Source organism: Temnothorax curvispinosus, unplaced genomic scaffold, assembly GCF_003070985.1.
Source record: "Temnothorax curvispinosus isolate PA1 unplaced genomic scaffold, ASM307098v1 QBEX01004775.1, whole genome shotgun sequence".
Taxonomy (NCBI): Eukaryota; Metazoa; Arthropoda; class Insecta; order Hymenoptera; family Formicidae; genus Temnothorax; species Temnothorax curvispinosus.
Genome location: NW_020214555.1, coordinates 1,049,037 through 1,068,834, shown reverse-complemented (window position 1 = coordinate 1,068,834; position 19,798 = coordinate 1,049,037). Strand labels below are relative to the sequence as shown.

General features: G+C 42.8%; 1 protein-coding gene across 9 annotated transcripts in view; it reads right to left on the bottom strand.

Moving 5' to 3' along the window:
* The window catches only part of LOC112454016 (protein turtle), a 268,193-nt gene that overhangs the window by 7,870 nt on the left and 240,525 nt on the right, over positions 1-19,798 (bottom strand). For 7 of the 9 annotated variants that reach the window (XM_025015156.1, XM_025015157.1, XM_025015155.1 and 4 more), the window contains 8 exons: positions 15,702-15,989; positions 15,051-15,460; positions 14,207-14,478; positions 13,772-13,944; positions 11,688-11,768; positions 8,477-8,662; positions 8,015-8,242; positions 7,409-7,502 (listed from right to left, as the gene is read on the bottom strand). In XM_025015156.1, coding sequence (XP_024870924.1) covers positions 7,409-7,502; positions 8,015-8,242; positions 8,477-8,662; positions 11,688-11,768; positions 13,772-13,944; positions 14,207-14,478; positions 15,051-15,460; positions 15,702-15,989 — 1,732 coding nt within the window. Of the gene's footprint in view, positions 1-7,408; positions 7,503-8,014; positions 8,243-8,476; positions 8,663-11,687; positions 11,769-13,381; positions 13,448-13,771; positions 13,945-14,206; positions 14,479-15,050; positions 15,461-15,701; positions 15,990-19,798 lie in introns of all 9 variants that reach the window. The other 2 variants (XM_025015163.1, XM_025015162.1) reach the window with 2 other exon arrangements.

The following is a 19,798-nucleotide window of genomic DNA, read 5'->3' as shown; positions in this document are numbered from 1 at the left end:
ATGATAAGAAATATAACGCTAAATAACCGAACGTTACTTTCTAGGCGGTGGTGTTAGGGAGCAAATAGATAAATAGTGTCTTATGGGTGTCGGTGGAGACGCGTTTCACCGTCGTTACATTCAATTAATATCGGATTCAACGCGAAAGTAGAAAGGCGTCTTGAACGGTATACTGTTTCCTCGTTTAGAAAAAGTATCACAAGAGATAACAGAGACACAGCGAAACATGTAGAAAAATGAGGCACAAGTATATGAATCAACCGAGTGTTTCGCAGTAAGGAAATCGCAAATAATGGCAACGCGATGGACAAACTGTCATCTACGTGTCGGCAGGGTAATTTTTGTAAACGTAAGCACGTCGCGAGGTTCGATTAAATAATCCGAATGTGAATTTTTATACATTATATGTGTATTGTATAATTTTCGTTTTCCTGGAAACACTCGATCCTGTGAAAGAGAAGTAGAAGATTGTGGCACAGTCGAGTAAATTATAAAAGTGCGGAGACTGTCGTTGAAATCAATTGCAGATTGGATTTAAGGACGGGAGGGTCTAACGGATCTAAGTGTGTATGTCGACTTTCAACAGGCCGAATGGGATAATGCAACGTGGCGTCGTGAACGACTAACAGGTGGACAGTCGACAATAGTGGGTATATGAGTATATATGTGGATATACAAGTTTTCGCGCGGCCGCAACGAGCGCGGCTTACCTATCTCCGCCTTGCTTATTGCCGCGTGTTCGCGTGTAAGCGTGAGAGAGCGTGTCTGTCTGTTTATTGGTCATCTAGAATCGACAAACTGGAAACAATCAAATAACACAAGAAGCTTGAATTAGAGCTCCGCCGTGGCCCGTGCGCGCCGCAATAATCGTTGCAGCCGTACGTGCCATATGTACGCCGTTGAAAACTTGGTGTCGCGCAAATTGAAGTTTTATTCGATTCCTCTGACAAACGTTTCTTCGATATAACGACCAATTCATCGGCCGGCTATTATCGGATGTATACGAATATTGCTTTTTGCATCTATGACGAAATATGAGGCGATACTCGTGCCACATGCGATCTGTGTGGACTATGTATGGACAGAGAATCTTATTGGATAATATTGCAAGAATAGCATCTTGTAAGAACTAATGTTGTGAACTAATACCGTGATGTGACGAGCTAAGACGTGATTAGATAATGTGAAGCGGTATGGTAAGCCCGGCATTGGCTAAAATGTGCTTCGAATTCTTCAGATGTTCTTAATATGGACTTATCTTTAATTAGAAAGATATTATAAACGTTATCATTAAACAACATGCACCAAACCGGATTTTAATGGTCTAGAAATTGTACAGCAAGCTACTGGATAATCTTTGTAAATAGATCAATTACTGGTAATAAATTTTATCAGACAAATAAATTTAAACGTGCATATTTATGCGACAAGCTGTGAAAATATACCAGTAACTTCCTGCTACCTGTTTATGAAGTAAATTTTAATAGATGCTAAAAATAATGCATCTAAGAAAGAGAAATGTTCATTGCGCGGTGAATGAAAGTTAAGAAAAGTAACTGTCATAAGGAAACTCGATGGTTATTTTAGTGAAGTACGAAACAAATCTCCGTGGAAACAATTTCGGAAGAAACGACGGATAGATGAATTGAAATAATATTCATCAAATGCGTAACACATCGAGTCGCCGCAAATTTATCTGCCAATTAACAATTAATTGAGTAGATAAGTGATAAATGAAAGCGTCGTCATGGTGGGAAGTTTTAAAGTCAAGCGATATAGTGATTTGTGATAGCGAATGAACGCATTAACAGGATAATATACCTCTTAGTGTCATATTTGTAATAATAATCTGGAAGATAGTAATAATTAAAATGTGTAAATATGTGAAGATATTTAGAAAAATGAGAAACTTTTGTGACATACTTTGAAAAGTATTGCAATCATGTTGAGCGCTGTAAAAGCAAAAGAAATATACAAATGGTAGTTTAACGTTAATAGAAATATAAATCGAAACTGAATATGAAGAATTGCAAAATAGCGAGTACAAACGCGACAAAGAACACACTAGCGATAAAAAGATAGTTAAGCTTATAATATGAGATACAAAAGTTTAAAAATCTCTAAAGAAAACACAATAAATTTTCTGAATTATTCAATAGGCGCGATCTATCTGAAAGCCAAGATTTGAAAGCAATAAAATATGATCGTCTTTCATTTGAAAGATATTAAAAACTATTTAAAATGATTACCGTAATCTCTCTCATAAAAATTGTTTTCGAGAGAGTGAAGACTGATCAAATAGATAATGCACCTCTCGAACATATTGCGCTCCGCGCAAATTAGTTAATGATGAAAGAGGAAATTAAACAGTACAAAGATAATAAAGACATGATATTAAACACTTTGTAATTTCGCAAAGGAAATAAGTATCATAATGGTGATTTTCATAGAGAAGCAATAATGTGAAGAATTGAACGAGGAGAATGGATTGAGTCAAAGTAGGAGGTAATAACAGTTTATGGTTCTTTAATAAGCGCGCGTGACAATGAATCCTATGTGGAACGAAGAAATACGTACACGCAATAAAAGAGCAATGAAATGAGTAAAGCGTGATAGAATGGAAGAGAGGCGGACACTGCGCTGGGGGGTTACTCCCGGTTCGTCTTCGAAATAGTACATAAAAGAAGCAACGATTGATCGATATACCGATGACAGTGAATATAATGCGAGAATAATACGTCGAGAAAATCGTAAAAATTCTTTCACAGATCGGCAGAAAAGAAATAAAAAAAAAAAAGAAAGAAAGAAATCTACCGCCTTGCCTCGATCTTATCTATGTACTCCCTAAGGCCGCCGAACGAAGGTATTAGGGTACTGACTGGATGTTACTAGTGTGAACTCCTAGCTGTTTTGCCTGTATTGCAGATCTCATCTACAGTCATGACAATCATCCTAAGTAGTAGTAGTAGTAGATAGTAGTAGGTGGTAGAGTAGATTAGTAGGTCCTAGCAGGTAACATTGCAGAGCTGTAGTCTCGCATAGTAGTAGGTAGTAGTAGCAGTAGTGGTAGTAGTAGCGGTAGTACTAGTAATAGTAGTAGTAACGGGCATGTGTGTCCCACCGGGCAAATTGGCGTTTCGCTCGCTCGATCGACCGAGGAGGATCGACGACTGATGGAGAATGAAATCTGATCGATCTGACAGTTCGTTCGATCGATCGACGGACCGCTCGGTACAACGTGTTTATACACACACAAACACATATACGTATACCGTCGGCGGGAGGCATTATTTTCATGGTTCTCGGGAGCAACCGTGGTTCTTGGGTACGTAGTGGTGGTAATAGTAGTAGCGGTAGTAGCGGTAGTAGTAGCAGTAATAGGTAGTGGTAGTAGTAGCAGTAGTAGTAGTAATAGTAGTAGTGGTAGTACTTGGTTTTTTTCTGTGTGGCTAGCGGAGGTTAGGCTTACTGTTCCGCCTCTCTATGATAAACACGCTCTCGTAATCTCGATTATCGAGGTGGAGTGCGTGATGGTCACGATCACGGTTCAGGGGGGCCTGCTCGTGGACCGGCTCCGAGGTGGCAGTGGCGGGGGTGGTTACTTGCGTAGGAAGTGGTGATTGATGAAGAGGTTGTGGTGGTGGTGGTGGTAGTTGCGGATTCAACGGGCTGCAACGGGTCAGCGTCGAGACTGACTCGCCGCACGCGTTTAGATTTGTCGACCTACAGAAAACACAGAGAGAGAGGAGGACAAGAGACGCCCACGATTTCTTATCGTCTTGTCTTTCGTTTTTCTTTTCCTTTTTTCTTTTTTCTTTTTTTTTTTTTTTTTTTTTGTCGCAACGGCTATCTTGACTTGCCTGTCGGCCTCCTCGCGGTTGCCGTTTTGCGCGAGAATTGGCTTAGGGTCGGAGACGCAGGAAAATGCGAAAGAAATAAAAGACAGTGGTAGAGATAGAGAGAAAGGTAGCCGGGGAAAATCCCTTCGTTGACTACGATCGATTGACTCTACTATCTACCGGCGCTTTTCTTTTCAATTTCTTTCTTTCCCGTCTTTTGGCCGATAACGTTCGCGAACTAGCACCTCCCTGCGCCCTTCCTCTCCAAAGTCTCCCGACCCTTGACGCTATTCTCTAACTCGCGTCGCGGCTCTCTTCTGATCCTTGCTCTGATCGCGATGGTGCTTAGCACCGAGCATCATTTCAGGCCTGTATTCGTAGTCGTTATTTCGAGCTGCCGAGTCGACAAGCGCACCGACTGCAATCGTCAGAAGAAAACACGTACGGAAGAAAATTACGTTAAAGTCGATCCTTAACTTTAACTTCGTTAAGTTTTTTCGCAACTTCGTCAAAACGAAGCTGTCGTGGTCCCCGAGGAAATTAATGCGCTCTCCGTGTCCGACATTGTTGAAGCATTAGGGAATTGCAATCGTTGCTTCTACTCGGCATACAGCCCAGACACATGACCACGAATGCGGGCCTCGGAGAAAAAGACTCTTGGCAGTGGCTGAACCGTCCAGCCCGTTCTGGATATATATATATACGTGTAGGTATATAAACGTGCAATATCGATCTCTCTCGGTATAACTCTCAACAAACCGCGACCGCGCTTTCAGTGAAAATTTGCGCGACGTTACGTTTCGACTTATCATGAGGGTGACGACGGATGATACATGATACGGCGGCATGAATTAGATACTTTCAAGGGTTATTCTAAGGATTGGAAACAATAGAACAGGTACACGCAAGGCGCAAGTATTAAGTCTAGATTATGGTAGCAGTATCCCCCCACACTGAAATTCTATATTTACGACAAAATGATATGAGAGAGCTAGTCCGCTGTTTGCGCAGTGAAAAAGGATGACGATCGATATTCGTATATGTCAATTACAAAAGCGCATGCTTGGTCGCAAATTAGACGATGTAATAGTCGAGAATACAGCGTTATGACTGCGAAAATTCATTTTAACTCATAATTACACGTATATGCGGTTCAATTCGGAACGTCTTCGCAATCGGCTTCGAACCTACGAAAAAATCTGTATTAGATATCGTGCGATCGTACTTGGTCTCTGGTACGTTCGATCGATGGATCGATGTTTCGTATTGTGGAAGCGTGAGCGTTGCCTGTGCGTGTAAGTAAGGATAATACACGAAGGAACGGGATAAAGGAGATTGGATCTCTGTTAGCACCCTCACGATAAGCACCGCGATAAGACGCACGAGGAGCATTTTGAGACTCGGTACGGACACAGTACCGACAATAATTGCACTCGAGAGAATCAAGTATAAGGACAACGGTGCGGCTGATAGAAACGATGACAGTGAACGATGGCTGGGTCGAATGAATTGTTTTAAAAGTCGTCGCGGGTTCGGGGTCGACCGGAAGCGAATAACGAAACGCGTATGTATATATGTATACGGTAAAGAGGTGGCGTCGCAAAATCAATGGCGAGTTACGATCCAGAATAGGCATCACTGCAGTCGTATTGTGGACTTTTGGATGCCGCGATGGAAATCATAACAGAGTCACAACTGTGTTTTACCCGCTATACTACACGTGCAGTCCGCTTGGCGTGAAATCACTAATATAAGCCGAACGCCCCACGCGCTACGCCGTGGCTCGTCTTTTTTTTTGCTTCTCTTTTTTTCCCCCGAATATCACGGGGGTGCGTCAAAAACGCGACGTGCGACGACGATCGTCTGCATGTTTCGTTCTCGTTTCTTATTCGTAGCTTCCTTTCTCAGTGTTGTATGTGCATGTCGTTCCAGATCACGCGAATCGCGATGACGGCGATCCAAATCGAGCCGTCCTCGATATTTCGCGATTGCATAAAAAAACCAAGATTTTTCTCTCAAATTTTAATTTACTGAAATAATTGCAGTTGTTGCATTGTACTCTTCTATATAAGTTTGTCTTGCGCTTTTCAAACTGAATAAATATAATAGAGATTGCTGTTCTCAAAAATCTGTGCCGTTTCTTATGCGCAACTCTCGTTCCTTTCCGTATATTCCTTTCGTATTCCCGCATCGCTAAAAAAAACCGAGTTTCGGAGATGCGGGAAACGAATTGATTATCACGCGCGCAATTATCCATTGCAAACGATTCGCCGCGTTCTATTTGACTCGAGCTACGAGGTATTCGGTTCGATTCGGAACGCCAGATCGCACCTAAACGAGCTCGATTCTTTTGTTCATGCCTGGCGTGCACGGTGCACGCATGCACGCACCGCACGTCGTGTTGCGCGTGGGAGTGTCTGCGTAAATTACTTATCGATTATCGAAAGATCGTTTCTCCAAACCTCGTCCAAAATACCTCTGCTGCTGCGGTTTAGTCTGCCGGTTTAATTGCTACGAGATATATATATGTATATATACACATCTAGAAGCTCACAGTGTTATGTATGGCGCAAGTAGATCAAAAGAGGTTTCTGTCGTTCCTCGTTTCCTTAATCCCCCTCCGTTTCAGGGGGATGCGCTTGTCCTTTGTCAAAGTGGATCGAGCTGACGGCAGGAGAGAGAATGGATTTCTCTCCGTACGTCTCTCGCTTAAGTCTCTCACGGTCGTATGTATGTCTTTGTAAACGTGTCGCTGGTACGACAACGGCATGTCATCGTTACTTCCGATTAGCTCGTAAAATAATCGAGCGGCTGTTATTAATTTGAGAAGTGAAATTGCGAAAGAGGGATTATCATTAAAGCCATGGCTGCAAAGAGAGAGTCGTTGACGTAGGAGCGATACGAAGTATTTATATATATTAATTTTGACACATCCGGGGCAATATAAATATAGAAACGTATATGCGTAATTATATATATAATATATATCATATTAAAGGTGAATGTTCGAATATCTGTTGGCTAGAAGATTATTCGTGACAGGTTTCGTAAATGCTTGAGGTGCTTCGATCGCCTATTGCTTGTTAAGAGGGGGTGGAATGGACTTAATCGCTAGTTCTGGCTAAACCTAAATGATATATGTTTCTTTGAAGTCGCATCTGCACTTCGTGACGCGTTTCGACGGTATAAAATTGTCGATCGTCGTATGACCTGTTTTATCTTAATCAAGCGTTCAAAGATCTCTTTATCGGTCTCTGAAGAGCCGACGTTTAGAGCAGTTTAATGCGTTGTCAGAATTCATCTAATTTATTGGTTGTCGGGAAATTATTGATTACATATTGGGTTGTATTTGGAAGATATTCGTCGCGATTATTGAATGGTTAAATTTTCTATACTTTTGCGAATCTCGAACTTTGATTGGCAGATGAAACAGATTTCCAGTGCAGCTGCGACCTCTTCGGTCTATTTGTCGTGATGATCAGAGCCTTTAGGAATGCTCCCAAGTATTAAGAGTCAAGATTCTTTTGGGACCTGAGGGGATAATAGTGTTTCGGATGGTAGACACTCACTTTTTCAAAGGCACTGTTCCCTGGGGCCCCTGCCCTGCGCCGTTCCTGGCGTCGGTGACCCGGCAGGCCACCATATTATACGCTGAAAGCAGTTCTACAATGTTACATAATTATGTTAAACATGAATGTTCAGATTCACAGGTGCATGCCCGGCGCCTGCGTTGCCAAATCGTAGCCGTCTCTTTGGCCAGTCCTGGGCACTGAATACAAATGGCTGCCACAATCGATATGAGTTTTTAGTTAAAAGTTAAAAAATAAGAGGGCCCAGGACGGACCAAGTAAGAGAAATAACGCACAATAAAATTAACTTACTTTACCTTGCTCTGTTCCGTTCCGAAAGGACGTAACGTGTGCGAATTAAAGCAGTTAATTAGCAGCTAGTAGATTAAAATTATATATCCATTAAAATCCAAACTATTTAACAAAAGTTAATTATAACTTCATTATATATGGCGTTAGTTTTGCGAGACTTTCTCTCCGAGAGAACGTTGTTCTTTATATTGCGAAAAATTAACACAGAGACGACACAACCAGGAGCACAGGTCCAGGCGAATTGCGGGCAAAACGGTGTACGATACGTCGATAACGCCACGGGGCGTTTCATACCTTTCTCCTGTTTTCGTCTCTTCCGTTTATTGCATATTTTCACCGCGCATATGCTGAGGATGATGGCGACGAGGAAGAAGAGGATGCCGCCCACGACGCCCGCGGTGATCGCTTTGTGCTTAACACGAGCCGGCACGGGAAACTTCACCTGGTCGCTCGCGCCGTAATTCGTGGCCGAGTTGGCGAACACTTGGAAATAGTAGGTCCTACCACCGACCAGGTTCTTCACTGTGGGCGTTCGCGTTAAATGGGAAATTGCATGAAAGCCGGTACTCTCGAAAGTCAGTTCGATAAGTAATATATTGGTTTATGAGTGTGTTTTGGAATTACTCGTACTCGGTGCTGAACGTCTGTCCGATGCTCGTAAGAAACTTTATGCATAATAATCGCTGCGATCAACAAGAGAGAGACAAAAAGAGAAAGAGAGAGAGAAAGAGCGAGAGAAAGGCAATAGGGTCTCACCTAAATAACTGGTCTCCTCGGGTCGTATTTGGCCCTTGTTGAGCGTTTTCCAAGGTCCGTCCGTCTTGTACTTGATAGTATAGTATTGGATAAGATGGGCTTTTTCCACAGGAGGTTGCCAGGTTATCAGGAAACCGTTGCTGATTTCCGTCACCGTGAGGTTCCGGGGAGTACCTGGCTTTGGTCCTGGCGATTTAAAATCACGCCGATCAGATCGATCGGAAATAATAACATCGAATAAATTGATCCTAATAAACTAAACTAAGATAATATCTCGCATTTTATAGGTAATTTTTTAATCTCACGTCATTCGGTATGTTTTACCCTGTGCGCACGATTGACAAATAATTTCTCCAGTAATAAAATGGAGAGAGATTTAAAGTTGTGCGTGTGCGCAAAAAAAACCCCGACGTAGGGAAAGTTTCTTTGGCGTCAGCAAATAAATGTTGTTGTAATTCCAAAATAATTCCGGTGATGCACCGAGTTGCAGCGCCAGCGGAAAGCTTTTTTTGATGGAAACGTTAACGCCATTCTGACCGCAGCGACATTTTCGCATCTATCAAATCCGTCGGTATTCGCGCCATCGAGTTGTATGTCTGACTTTTTTCATCATCGCGTATCTGGGTCGACTGCGATATGTCGCTTGCAACGGTGAAAAAAAAAGGTTTTAAAATTTCTTTGCATTGGCTGATATGAGCAAATGCGCTGGTATGAGCATGATGGATCAACTACGTTCATTTTGAGGCAGGGATTATTTTAAATATTCGTTATTTTCGTATGTATGTCCATAATGTGACAGTGGACATCCCGATAAATCAAGATGGACACCCTGCGAGCTCTGAAATGGCAAGGTTGACGCTCGTTATTTCTTTTACGTAATATGATAATAATGTTTTACGTAATATATATGATACAAAAATAAGAGTAAATTGGATATGAATTTATATGAATAAATCAGCATGTACTTCTGTTATCACTGAATGCGAAGTCACTAGGTCGGAATAAAATGAGTATCGGTGCAAATTCTTAATTGGATTAGTCGGACGTGAGATCAGCTTCTTTCATCACTTCTTACACATGTAATGCCACGACCTAATTGCTTCCGGCGTACACGCGTTAACCTTATTAACGTCCGAGCTGGCACCATTTCTTTCTTAGTAATAGTATGATTTCATGCCGTGAAGTGTGAATTATAACGTATGATCGTCAAAAAGAAGATACGTTGAAGTACGAGTGAGAAAACAGCTCGCATTACGCGAATAATTCGCACGGAGAAGTGCAAACGTTTTATTTGATTCCTGGTTTCCTGTTTTTTTTTGTTCCGTCATATTCTGATTCACCCAATCTGCCCCACAGATTTATTCCAACAAAGCAAATATCTCGTTCCGTTCTCCCGTTTCCTTCCTATCAATTTAATGGCCGCTGTTCTGGAAAATATCTCGGCGGAATTTACGAAATTGCCGGAAATTGCCTTGTTGTTTCTGCGAATTGCGATAAACGTAAAAACTGTTTCACGATTGTTTGCTTTGTTGATTACGCAAACAATAAATTTTCTTATTGTTAATTAGTTACGATCAAATATAGTGCGTATCGGCAGCAGCTGTTTTACGTTTCGTTTAAAACACTGGCGACTTTATCGAATTCCACGGATTTTCCGTACATTGGCAATTTGAATGACACAATTTTTAGCGTCATTCAAATTGATTAATATACCGTTAGGCTAACAAGATTGAATCGATGAGTTTTGGAGATCAAAAGAAAACACTCTCTAAATTCTCTCGTGGGACATAGTACATGAATTGATTTTCGTTCACCCCGATATGCATGCAGAGACGAAAAAATAAAGATAACAGACTTATTTTTGCAAAAAAAAACTTTTGTCTTTGTTGTGCAAGTGCGCTAGATAAACGTTTCCAATTATAGCGTTTGGGCGGCAAAAAACCTTTTCATGGTTTTTCACTACATAGCCACGCGAACGAAATTAGCGTGAAAAAATTGAAAATAATCGGCAAATAGGCCGATTGATTTGGTCATGAAAATACAAAATTAGCGACTTGTATTGTTTCGAATATTTGCTTTGTAGATAAAACGTATGAAGTTATTTCCTTTCTCTTCTCCCCCTTCTGAATTCCATTACGAGTGCTTTCTCCCGCCTCCATCGAGCGAGAGATGCGAGGATTTTATATTTTATTAGTTTTGCGCAAATAATGGCTGTTATGCCTGCGGAGAAATGTACATACTCGGAGATTATATATATATATATATATATATATATATATATATATATATATATATATAAAAATTTTGTTAAAAAATACACACACACACACACACACAGTGCGGCATTATTAAATGAATGAATAAAGCTGCTGCGCGAAAATACAAAATTATAATATAAAGTTTTCACTTCAAAATGTAATTACGTATAAAAACTGCTGGACGCTGGAATTGTATTCTATTCCTTCTCTCTCTCTCTCTTTTTTTTATTCACGTCACTATTCCGCCCAACGATCCAAATATGATTGAAACTCCGACTCGCGGGAGAGGCAACTAAAACTTTCTTGGGTTTATTCAGCTCCAAAGCGGAGTAGATTGTTTGGAACCGTCTGCTACGTGCAAAATGTATGATGTTATTTCCTGCTCTCCCTTCTGGAGAATGCCTTCCGTCTAGCTCTCTCTCTCTCTCTCTCTCTCTCGCCGGTACGCCGCGGCTAAGAGGATTTCGTTTTTATTTTCCTCTGTATCTTCCTCCGCGGTATGCCGAACTGTATGCGAGCGTGGGAGCGAACACGCGTTTCATTCTTATTGCCCTGTCGGACCGCTTGACACTTATTTTCATGTCCATCATAGCGTGTAATGGCGGTTAATCCCGCTCCCCTCCGCGCGAGACGGAAAGAGGTTTTCAGGAAAAAAATGAATTTTTACGCTCTCGACCTCTTCGCGACGCGAAAGATTCCTTCCTAAAGAATCTGCGACGAGAGAGAGAAAGAGATGGAGATTGGCGATATGTGTCGTCGGTGCACACATCAACCGTAAACAACGCGTCGAATGTGGGCGGGGTGAAAGCGGAGACGAACACTTTCGAACATTTCAATGGGATATAACAGCCGTTTTATAATATCACTATCAAACGCACAATATTAAGGATCATTTTTATGGATTCTATTACGTATAATATAAATAAAAAAAAAAGATAGAAATATATGTATACCTTTCGGTCGTATGATTGGCGGAAACGCGGGGTTTCCTGTGGAATCAGTCGGTAATACGAGACTATTGTAATCAAGGATGTCTGAAATGAAAAGAAAGAAACAGAAAAACTTAAAAAATCAAGCAAAAACAGAAAAAAAACAAAATTAAATTGCTTAAAAATAAATAAGTCGTTATATATTTTTCAGATTCTTATGAATGAAATCTAAGCGGACTCATTGTGAACTTCTCTGCTAATCAAATTAGGGTTGATTTCATCAATGTCAATTAACTCCCGACTACAGCATAAATATATCTTTTTCAACTGTAATATAGAATACAATACGGAGGATTATTCGAAACTTCATATCTATGTCCCGCGCGTGAGATACTTTTTAATTAGATTTCGAAAAATAAAAATTTAACTTTTCTTTCATAAGTATGTCAAATCAGCCAACAAACTGAGATACTCCCTTACACACTGGTGGATGGTGGATAACAAAATTTTATTCTTTAATTTATCTTCTTGGCTTCGAATTACAGAATCGTAACGTAAAACTTGGACATAAATTGTAGGAAAGTATAATACAAATTGTTTGTTGGAAAAGATCGACTCTCTCGAAAGTTGGAGGATTCCTGTGAAACTCGATGAATGTACGTGAAACACGATGAGTTTTGGTACGCTTTTGTGTGGAGAGCAGTATAGAAAAAGAAAATGTAGTTAAACGTGGTTAACCAGCGTTGTTGAAGCCGGGCCCTTTGTCGGCGGCGCGGACTAACGAGCGAAGCCCCGATGACGATGCGGGCTTGTGCGTGGGGATATAAGCGTAAGAAGCGAAAAAGCGCTACAACGAGGAAAAAGATACAACGGGAAAGGAGTCAGATAGGCGAAAGAAACGCTTGAAAGGTAACCAGATAGAAATCCCTAGACGCCGGTATCGGGGATGCTCGAGGTACGGTGTGTACAAATGGAAGGCAATGAACCGGTGGATTCGAGGGAAGGAAATAAAAGCGGAAGCAGAATGAACGGCTCGATGGGTTTTCCGATACGATAAGTCGCCACGGAAGTCTCCGTTCCTTCTCTCCGTCCCTTTTTCTCGGTTTTCCACCGCTCCTCGCCTCATTCCGCATCCGCATTCGCTCTTCCCCTGTCCCTCCTCTGCCTCCCCTTTTCCTTATCTTGTCACTTTTTTCTCATTCTTTTTGTCTCTCCTTTCTTCTTTCCTTTTTTTCCCCCCGCCTTACGGTTCTAGCCGACGAAGAAATCGCGCGCGACTTTTCGATTCGCCGATCGATACTCCGATGAGAGGATCAGAGCGGAGCGAGGACGAGAAACGACACCCCTCACGCATGAATTTCCTTTCGACAGTCATCGAGATGCCATTCTCAGCTTGCGAAGTGAATCGCACAATTCACGGATATTCCGAGATATTCCGGCAACCGATTGCGTTTTCGCTAGCTTGCGGTTTTAAACTAGCAGTAAAAATCGTCGATTTTAACATCTTGAAGGAACTGCACTATGTTACCCCCGATGCATTTCGCGCGTTTTAAATTTACGACAGTATATAAACATTTTATAGATGGCTTGCATAAAACGCGTCGCCACTTTTTTACTAAATATTTTGTCACGCTGATTTCATTTCAATTTTTCAATATTTCACCCATCTTAATCGCGATATGAGTTTAACCGCAATAGTAATTTCGTTCAAATCTTACCACTTTGATCCGAAGAGGAGGGTTGATCAGGCGCGGAAGGAGTCGCCGACTGGGTCAGGGCAACGCCTTGGAGAACGCAGCGATAGATGCGAATAGTGAGAAAGAAATTTGTACAAATAGCAAAGATTAGTTTGTTAGTCGGCGAATAAAGTTGCGATTTGTTAGTTATTACTGGTTAGATTAGCGTTAATGCTGATAAATATCCATAGTTAGTATTTTTAATAGATAGCAACATGATTAGAGAATAGCTCAATTACATACAATGTATAATATTTATTTTTAGATAATCGAATTTGGACTTTACGTACACTCTTTGCTCGTTTTTTACTTATTAAAATGAAAAACTTCAGTAGTCAAAGTAATTTGAACGCAATACGTAGTTTTCATTACCGAGCGTCCTGACTGTGATGACTTTGCTCAGCATTCCCTCGCCCAGGGCGTTCTTTCCGATCACTTGAAATTCGTAGAGCGTGCTAGGCGTGAGATTGTTGATCGTCACCGTTGTGCTGCCCGATGGAGTCACGGGGATTGTCTTCCATTCCGAAGTTCCCGATTCCCTATACCTGAACGACGGTGGCAACGAAAGACAAACAAAACGTTAAAGATTATTGAGAATTTCTAGAGTTAGACGCAAAAAATTGTATTGGTCCGCTCATAAGTGATATCGATGATAACGATATCACCTATAACGTGTGCCATACAAGTTAAATTGCTTTTAATATGGAGAACTGCCGTTTCCCCTTATTCGAGGCGAAGCAATTATTGTTCGCGTCGATAGAACGAACCTTAAATGGTAATACCTATCAGCTTATCCCATATACCCACCAGATAGTATAATCTTGTTTGTAATCGGGACCACCGGAATAGCCTGGTAACCAAATTAGCGTTACCGCGAATTGTGTGGCAGTGCCCGACACGTTGTAAGGTGCATGGGGTTGCGTACCCTCGACGATCAATTGCGTCGAGGATGAGATGGTGGCGACTTCGTTGAAGGCGACGCACTGATAAAATCCGAAATCCGCCCGTCGAAGGCTCTCTATGGTTAAATTGCCCCCGACGGTCTTCGCGCGACTGCGTTGGATAGGTCCGCCATCCCTCTGAGATAATTTTAAAAACGTTTTGCAAAATTGTGCAACGAGACAGTTCCTCAAAAATATTTCTTAACGCTAGAACTATCGACGATTGATGTGTATCTATTTCTATTTAAGTATGCTGAAAGAGATCAAGGGAGAAAGTATAAATTGATCAATTTAATCATTTACATACTTAGCGCAACAAAAGTCATAGAAAATCGCAGAAAATACACCGTTTTAAATTGATAAAAAATTACAAAATTACAAATTTGGACTGTTTTGATAGTTCTAACGTTAAATATAAATCAATTATTTAGACAACACAAATGTCCAAAAGATGTTTTTTTTTTAATCAGATAATCTTTTAACTTTTGTTATTAAAGATAGCTTTAGAAGAAAACAATTGCAATTGTTATAAAATTATAAATAGTAGGGAAAAGTAATTCTGATGGTAAAATAATAAAAATTCGCATTTTACCATCAAAATTATTGCAAACAGTAGTTTAGAAAAAGTGTATTTAAAAGTGATAAAAAGTTAAATAACGAGAATTTTGCTTAGAAAACTAAACAAGGATCTTTTCTGTCTAAAACAGTACCCGATGCCATTGTATTGTTGGCCTCTGCGTTCCGTCGGCTTCTTGAGCGTCGCAGTGCATCTCGACCGTCTCGCCGACCTTCTTCGTGTACACTGGTTCCGGCTCGAGGGTGAAGACAGGTGGGTTCCGCACGAGGACCTCCATCGGACCCGAGCTGCCCTGCGTGCCCTGGGCGTTATAAGGCGTGCAGGTATATCTGCCTTGGTGATTCTCATTGACCCGTGTAAAGAGCAGGGAGCCGTTGTTCATGATAACGATGTCCTTCGTCTGATAAGGCTCGAGTAGGCGTTTATCCTTGGTCCAGGTCACGTATTGCAGGGGCGGGTTGGCTTTTATGTAACACTGGACCACACCGGCCAGACGGAACGGCAGGTACTGAACAGTGGGGGTGAACGTGACCTTCGCCGGATCTGAAATGTGCGAAATGCAGGATGGCATTAATCCTTCGGACGTTAATCGCATTAAGCTTTGCATTTGGAGCTTAGCTCAGCTTCGCGTTTTAAGCACACCGTTAAGCTCGGTCTTTAGTGTTTGGGACGTTTAGGTCTATTTGAGACATTTTTCGAATTTTAATTCCGTTTGATTTTCTAATGCGAAACTATCAAATTAGAATTATTACTAATTCGATTTACTAATTTAAACAGGTCTTACACTCGACGTTCAGATAGGCGCTAGCAGTCTGAGGATCGCCGATGCCATTAGTGACCTCGCACAGGTATTGACCGGAGTCATCGGCGCTGACGGGATTGATAACCAGGCTACCGTCCATCTTGATGGACACTCTGGTATCCAGGGCCGAGACCTCCGTGACCGGGGCGCCTTCGCGAAACCAGCGCACCGTCACGTTACCCGGAAGCGCCTTTGCCTCGCAGGAGAATTGCACCTTCTCGCCTTCCAGCTTCGTTTGATTCGTCGGCGGCACCATAATAACGGCTCCACCTGTGAAATCAATCAAACGTACGATTCTTATTGCGTAGCCTCGACTACGGAGCGAAGAAGATAGGCCAAAGAGAGGCGAGAGATATCGATTACGGTCACCGAAACCAAAAAGCGACCGCGTGTATTCCCGCAGTGGTATCCGTCGCATCTATAGAATCTGCGGTGGCGATTGACCGCTGATATCGGTTGTCTCGCTGTCAAAGATATCCCGGATGAGACAACAGCATGCGGTGCATCTGACTCGGCGTCAGGCAACGAGAGAAACCGGAGAGCGCTGTAGCGTCTCCATCGATTTTCGATAATGTCTCTCAATAAAAAAATAAAAAAAGCCGTGACGAATAAGAATGGGCGAAGAGCATCGGTTGAACGCGTGTAGCCACGAATTTGCCTTTCGCCTCCGCGATTTTTACGCCTCCGACTCTACGAGGAAGAGACGTTCAACAGGGTGCATTATATCTTCATCGATATCCAACGTCGTCCATGCCCACAGCCCACAGCCCGTCTCTCTCCGTGTATTCACGCCCGAAGAATTTCAAAACTTGCGGCTTCGCCTCAGAAAAGCGAATATCTCGCCGTATTATAGCGGAAAATCGATTTCTCGCCGCCACAAAAGACCGAGTTCCATCCTCGCCGCGATTCCGCGGCATTTTCCGCAATCCGATCTATCGTCATTCGTCGGGATTACGGGAGCCTTCATCTCCACGTTGCCAGACAACGGGTGGGGAAAAAGAGGCCTTTAGATCGCGACGAGCGAGCGTACGCGAAATTGTCGAGGAATTAGCGACACCGGGGGTTCATTGAAAGCCGTTGATAGGTCTGCTGAGGGAAGAGCTTGACGATAATAAAATCCGAACTCTATACGAAATCCCGAGCAGGGAGCTCTTTATTTTTATTGCGTCGCACGAGATTTTGCATACGCGCTGCAGGTTGCCGTACAAGAGAGAGAGAAAAAAGTTTGTTTGCGATTCAATATTTATACATCAAACTCTACGATTGTGAATTATATGGTTCGGATAATGAATGCCGTCGTCCGTTCGCAATCTCTATCGCATTTCTGCTTTTACATTTTAATTTCGGACGTGTGACACTCAAAATCCATATACGCACGCTCGAATTCGAGAGATTGCTAGTTGGCAAGGTAAACAGGGTATAGGTGTCGCGCAAACAACGTGTAAATTTATACACGTAAACGAACGCCACGCCAATACGTCTGGTGCTATACGATGCTGCAAATATATTGACGTACGTTTGAACAATTAAACATTTGGCAGATTGTTGCGGTGTTTGTCGTCCTCGCGTATCGATATAATCAAATTCGAGGTTGCGGCGTAGCTTTTTGGCGGAACGACGCAAATGCCCGGCGGAAATTCCGAACGGGATAATATAATACGGCTGGCGAGAGCGGAAGTAAATGCGTGTCTCGGCCAAGGAAGGGCCGGAGGAATTCCGCAAGAAATATCGCGCTCCGCGCGCAGACGAAAATCCGCAGAAACGAGGGCAACGATATTCTAAAGCTCCCGCGCCCGATGTCTCAATATATTGCATCCAGTTGCACCTCCAAAGAGACGCGCGCCACAATGCGCGCCAGGCAGCGCGGTGCATGCCGCAGCGGCGCGACAGGAATAAATTTGAATCTACGATCTTGATAAACGCACGAAGCGCGGAATGAGAACTTGTTGCCCGGGGAGGGAAGGGGGAAAAAAGGAAGAGAAATGTATTTCCTCGCAATCCTCCACGTTCGCTACGTCTATGTCCGGGGCACGCGCGCAGAGAAGGGTTTACCTTAATAGCCAATACCAATCAAATCGGATGTATCCGTTGTGTCAAATTTTTTTTTATATTAACGTACCGCTTCGCGTCCACAGGCGCCGTTTGAAGGAGGCTTTGGGAACTAAAAAAAATATAAATAAATAAATAAATAAATATAAATAAATAAAATATAAATAAATAAAATTAAATAAAAAATAAAGGAGTACAGTTTAAGGTTTAACTTGTTAGGGTTTTCTGGTTGGTCATGTAAATATTAATTTACTCTCGAAATTATCATGTATATTTGGATGTACATATATTGGGGAGGACGCGTTCTCCTCGTCCCCCTCCCCGCCCACCCGCTAACGATGTTCAAGTATCCCGAGAGCTCTCTTCTCTTCCCATTGTCCGATCGTTCGCAGCTTCGCGGGAACGGCGCTTCGTTCCTCGCGCGCGATCAACAGAATACATTTTAATTATTCGCGCGCGACCGATGATATATGTTACGTCATGCGGGCGCGCAAGAGCTTAGAAGGATATTTTACGAAGGGGATGGAGATGGAGAAAGTTCGCAAAGTTCGGGGGCAAATGAGGGCAATGGAATTCCGAGTTGCCCGTAGAATCAGCGTGCGGTTGCCATAAAGTTGCACGCTCGGTGCACATTACGCGCGATCGTTAACGACGTTGTTTTTACCAACTTGGGAGCAGCAATTCCCACCGATGTACGGTCGATATTTACGGGGGGGGGAGGACTTTGAACGCGTCACTCCCGGTGTTCCTCCCTTCTTTTATCCTTTCGCGAAAATAACGCGAGCCTGATCGCGAGAGATTACGAAAATATTTTCACAAAGTGTTTATTAAACTACTGTCACGCCGTGCTGCTGTATCATCAACCAACGTTGCGTTTATACGTGCGGCTCCGTTGTATTCCCGATGCGAGAAGTGTCACGGTGACAAATTCCAGCGCGCGCGTTTGCCAACTAGACGAAAATCTTGACAAACTGGAGCAATGAAATTCAGAGGGGGGAGAGAGAGAGAGAGAGAGAGGGGGGGCGAGTGGCGACTCTTATGCCAAGTACACAGCTATGATGGTGCAGCGTCGCGCTACATCACGCTCTGCTCTACACATTGCAAATACGTGGTACCACGAGAAACGCGAAGGGCACCCAGCGCGAAGAGTAGTTCAGCAAATGGAGCAGCAGTCGAGTTGCAGAATAAATTTTAGAATGATTTATTTTTGTAATGTTTACCTTCCGGCGTACTCTCGTCCCCTTTAAATGCACTACTTCGTTTAACTTGGCGAAATGCGCCATTATATGTTTGCATCATGCGAAATACACGTGCATGTCTCATCTTCTTGCGGAAAAGATAAATTGCGATTTTTTATATTCTCGTCTGCGTGCAGAAATTTTGTACATTTCTCCAGCCTTATATATAAATCTGTTATTTCCATCGAATACAGCGAATTCTAAAACAAATACGCGCCGAAACGAACGAGAGATAAAATGTATAAGAGCAATTCTAACGTACAGTTTGTTCTCATATCGCATATCCTTTAGCGGCGGTAAGCTGCGACGGTTTCTGGCAGCGTACGTCTAATTTTATTCCCCGCGCGTGAACGAATTTTACGATCTCTTGCCGTCGTCGTTTCGAGCCAGCGACATTCGCGCCATTTCTCAATCCATTAAATAACCATCTCGCGGCCGAGCCCGTGAACGGGTGCAAAAACAAGAGGCGGCGTGCGAGACGGTAAGACAATACGATGATGAAGACGGATGTCCTAGCGGCGGTGGCTTGCCGCTGGCGCGGCTTACAAATTTGCAGTGGTTGCGGGGGCAAAAACCGGGCGACGCGGCGCTGGAAAAAAGGGATGGAGGGAAAGCGAAATGGAACAAGAAAGCGGTTTGGAGGCGAAAAGTGGCTGTTGGCTCCGGAAAAACAAGACAAATCGCCTTTTAACCCCCTCCCCCTCTTTCTCTCTCTCTCTCTTTCTCTTCTCTCCCTTTCCCGGTACGGAAACCCCTGGTGCGGGAATAGCCTTAATTGGCCGGCGAAACGAG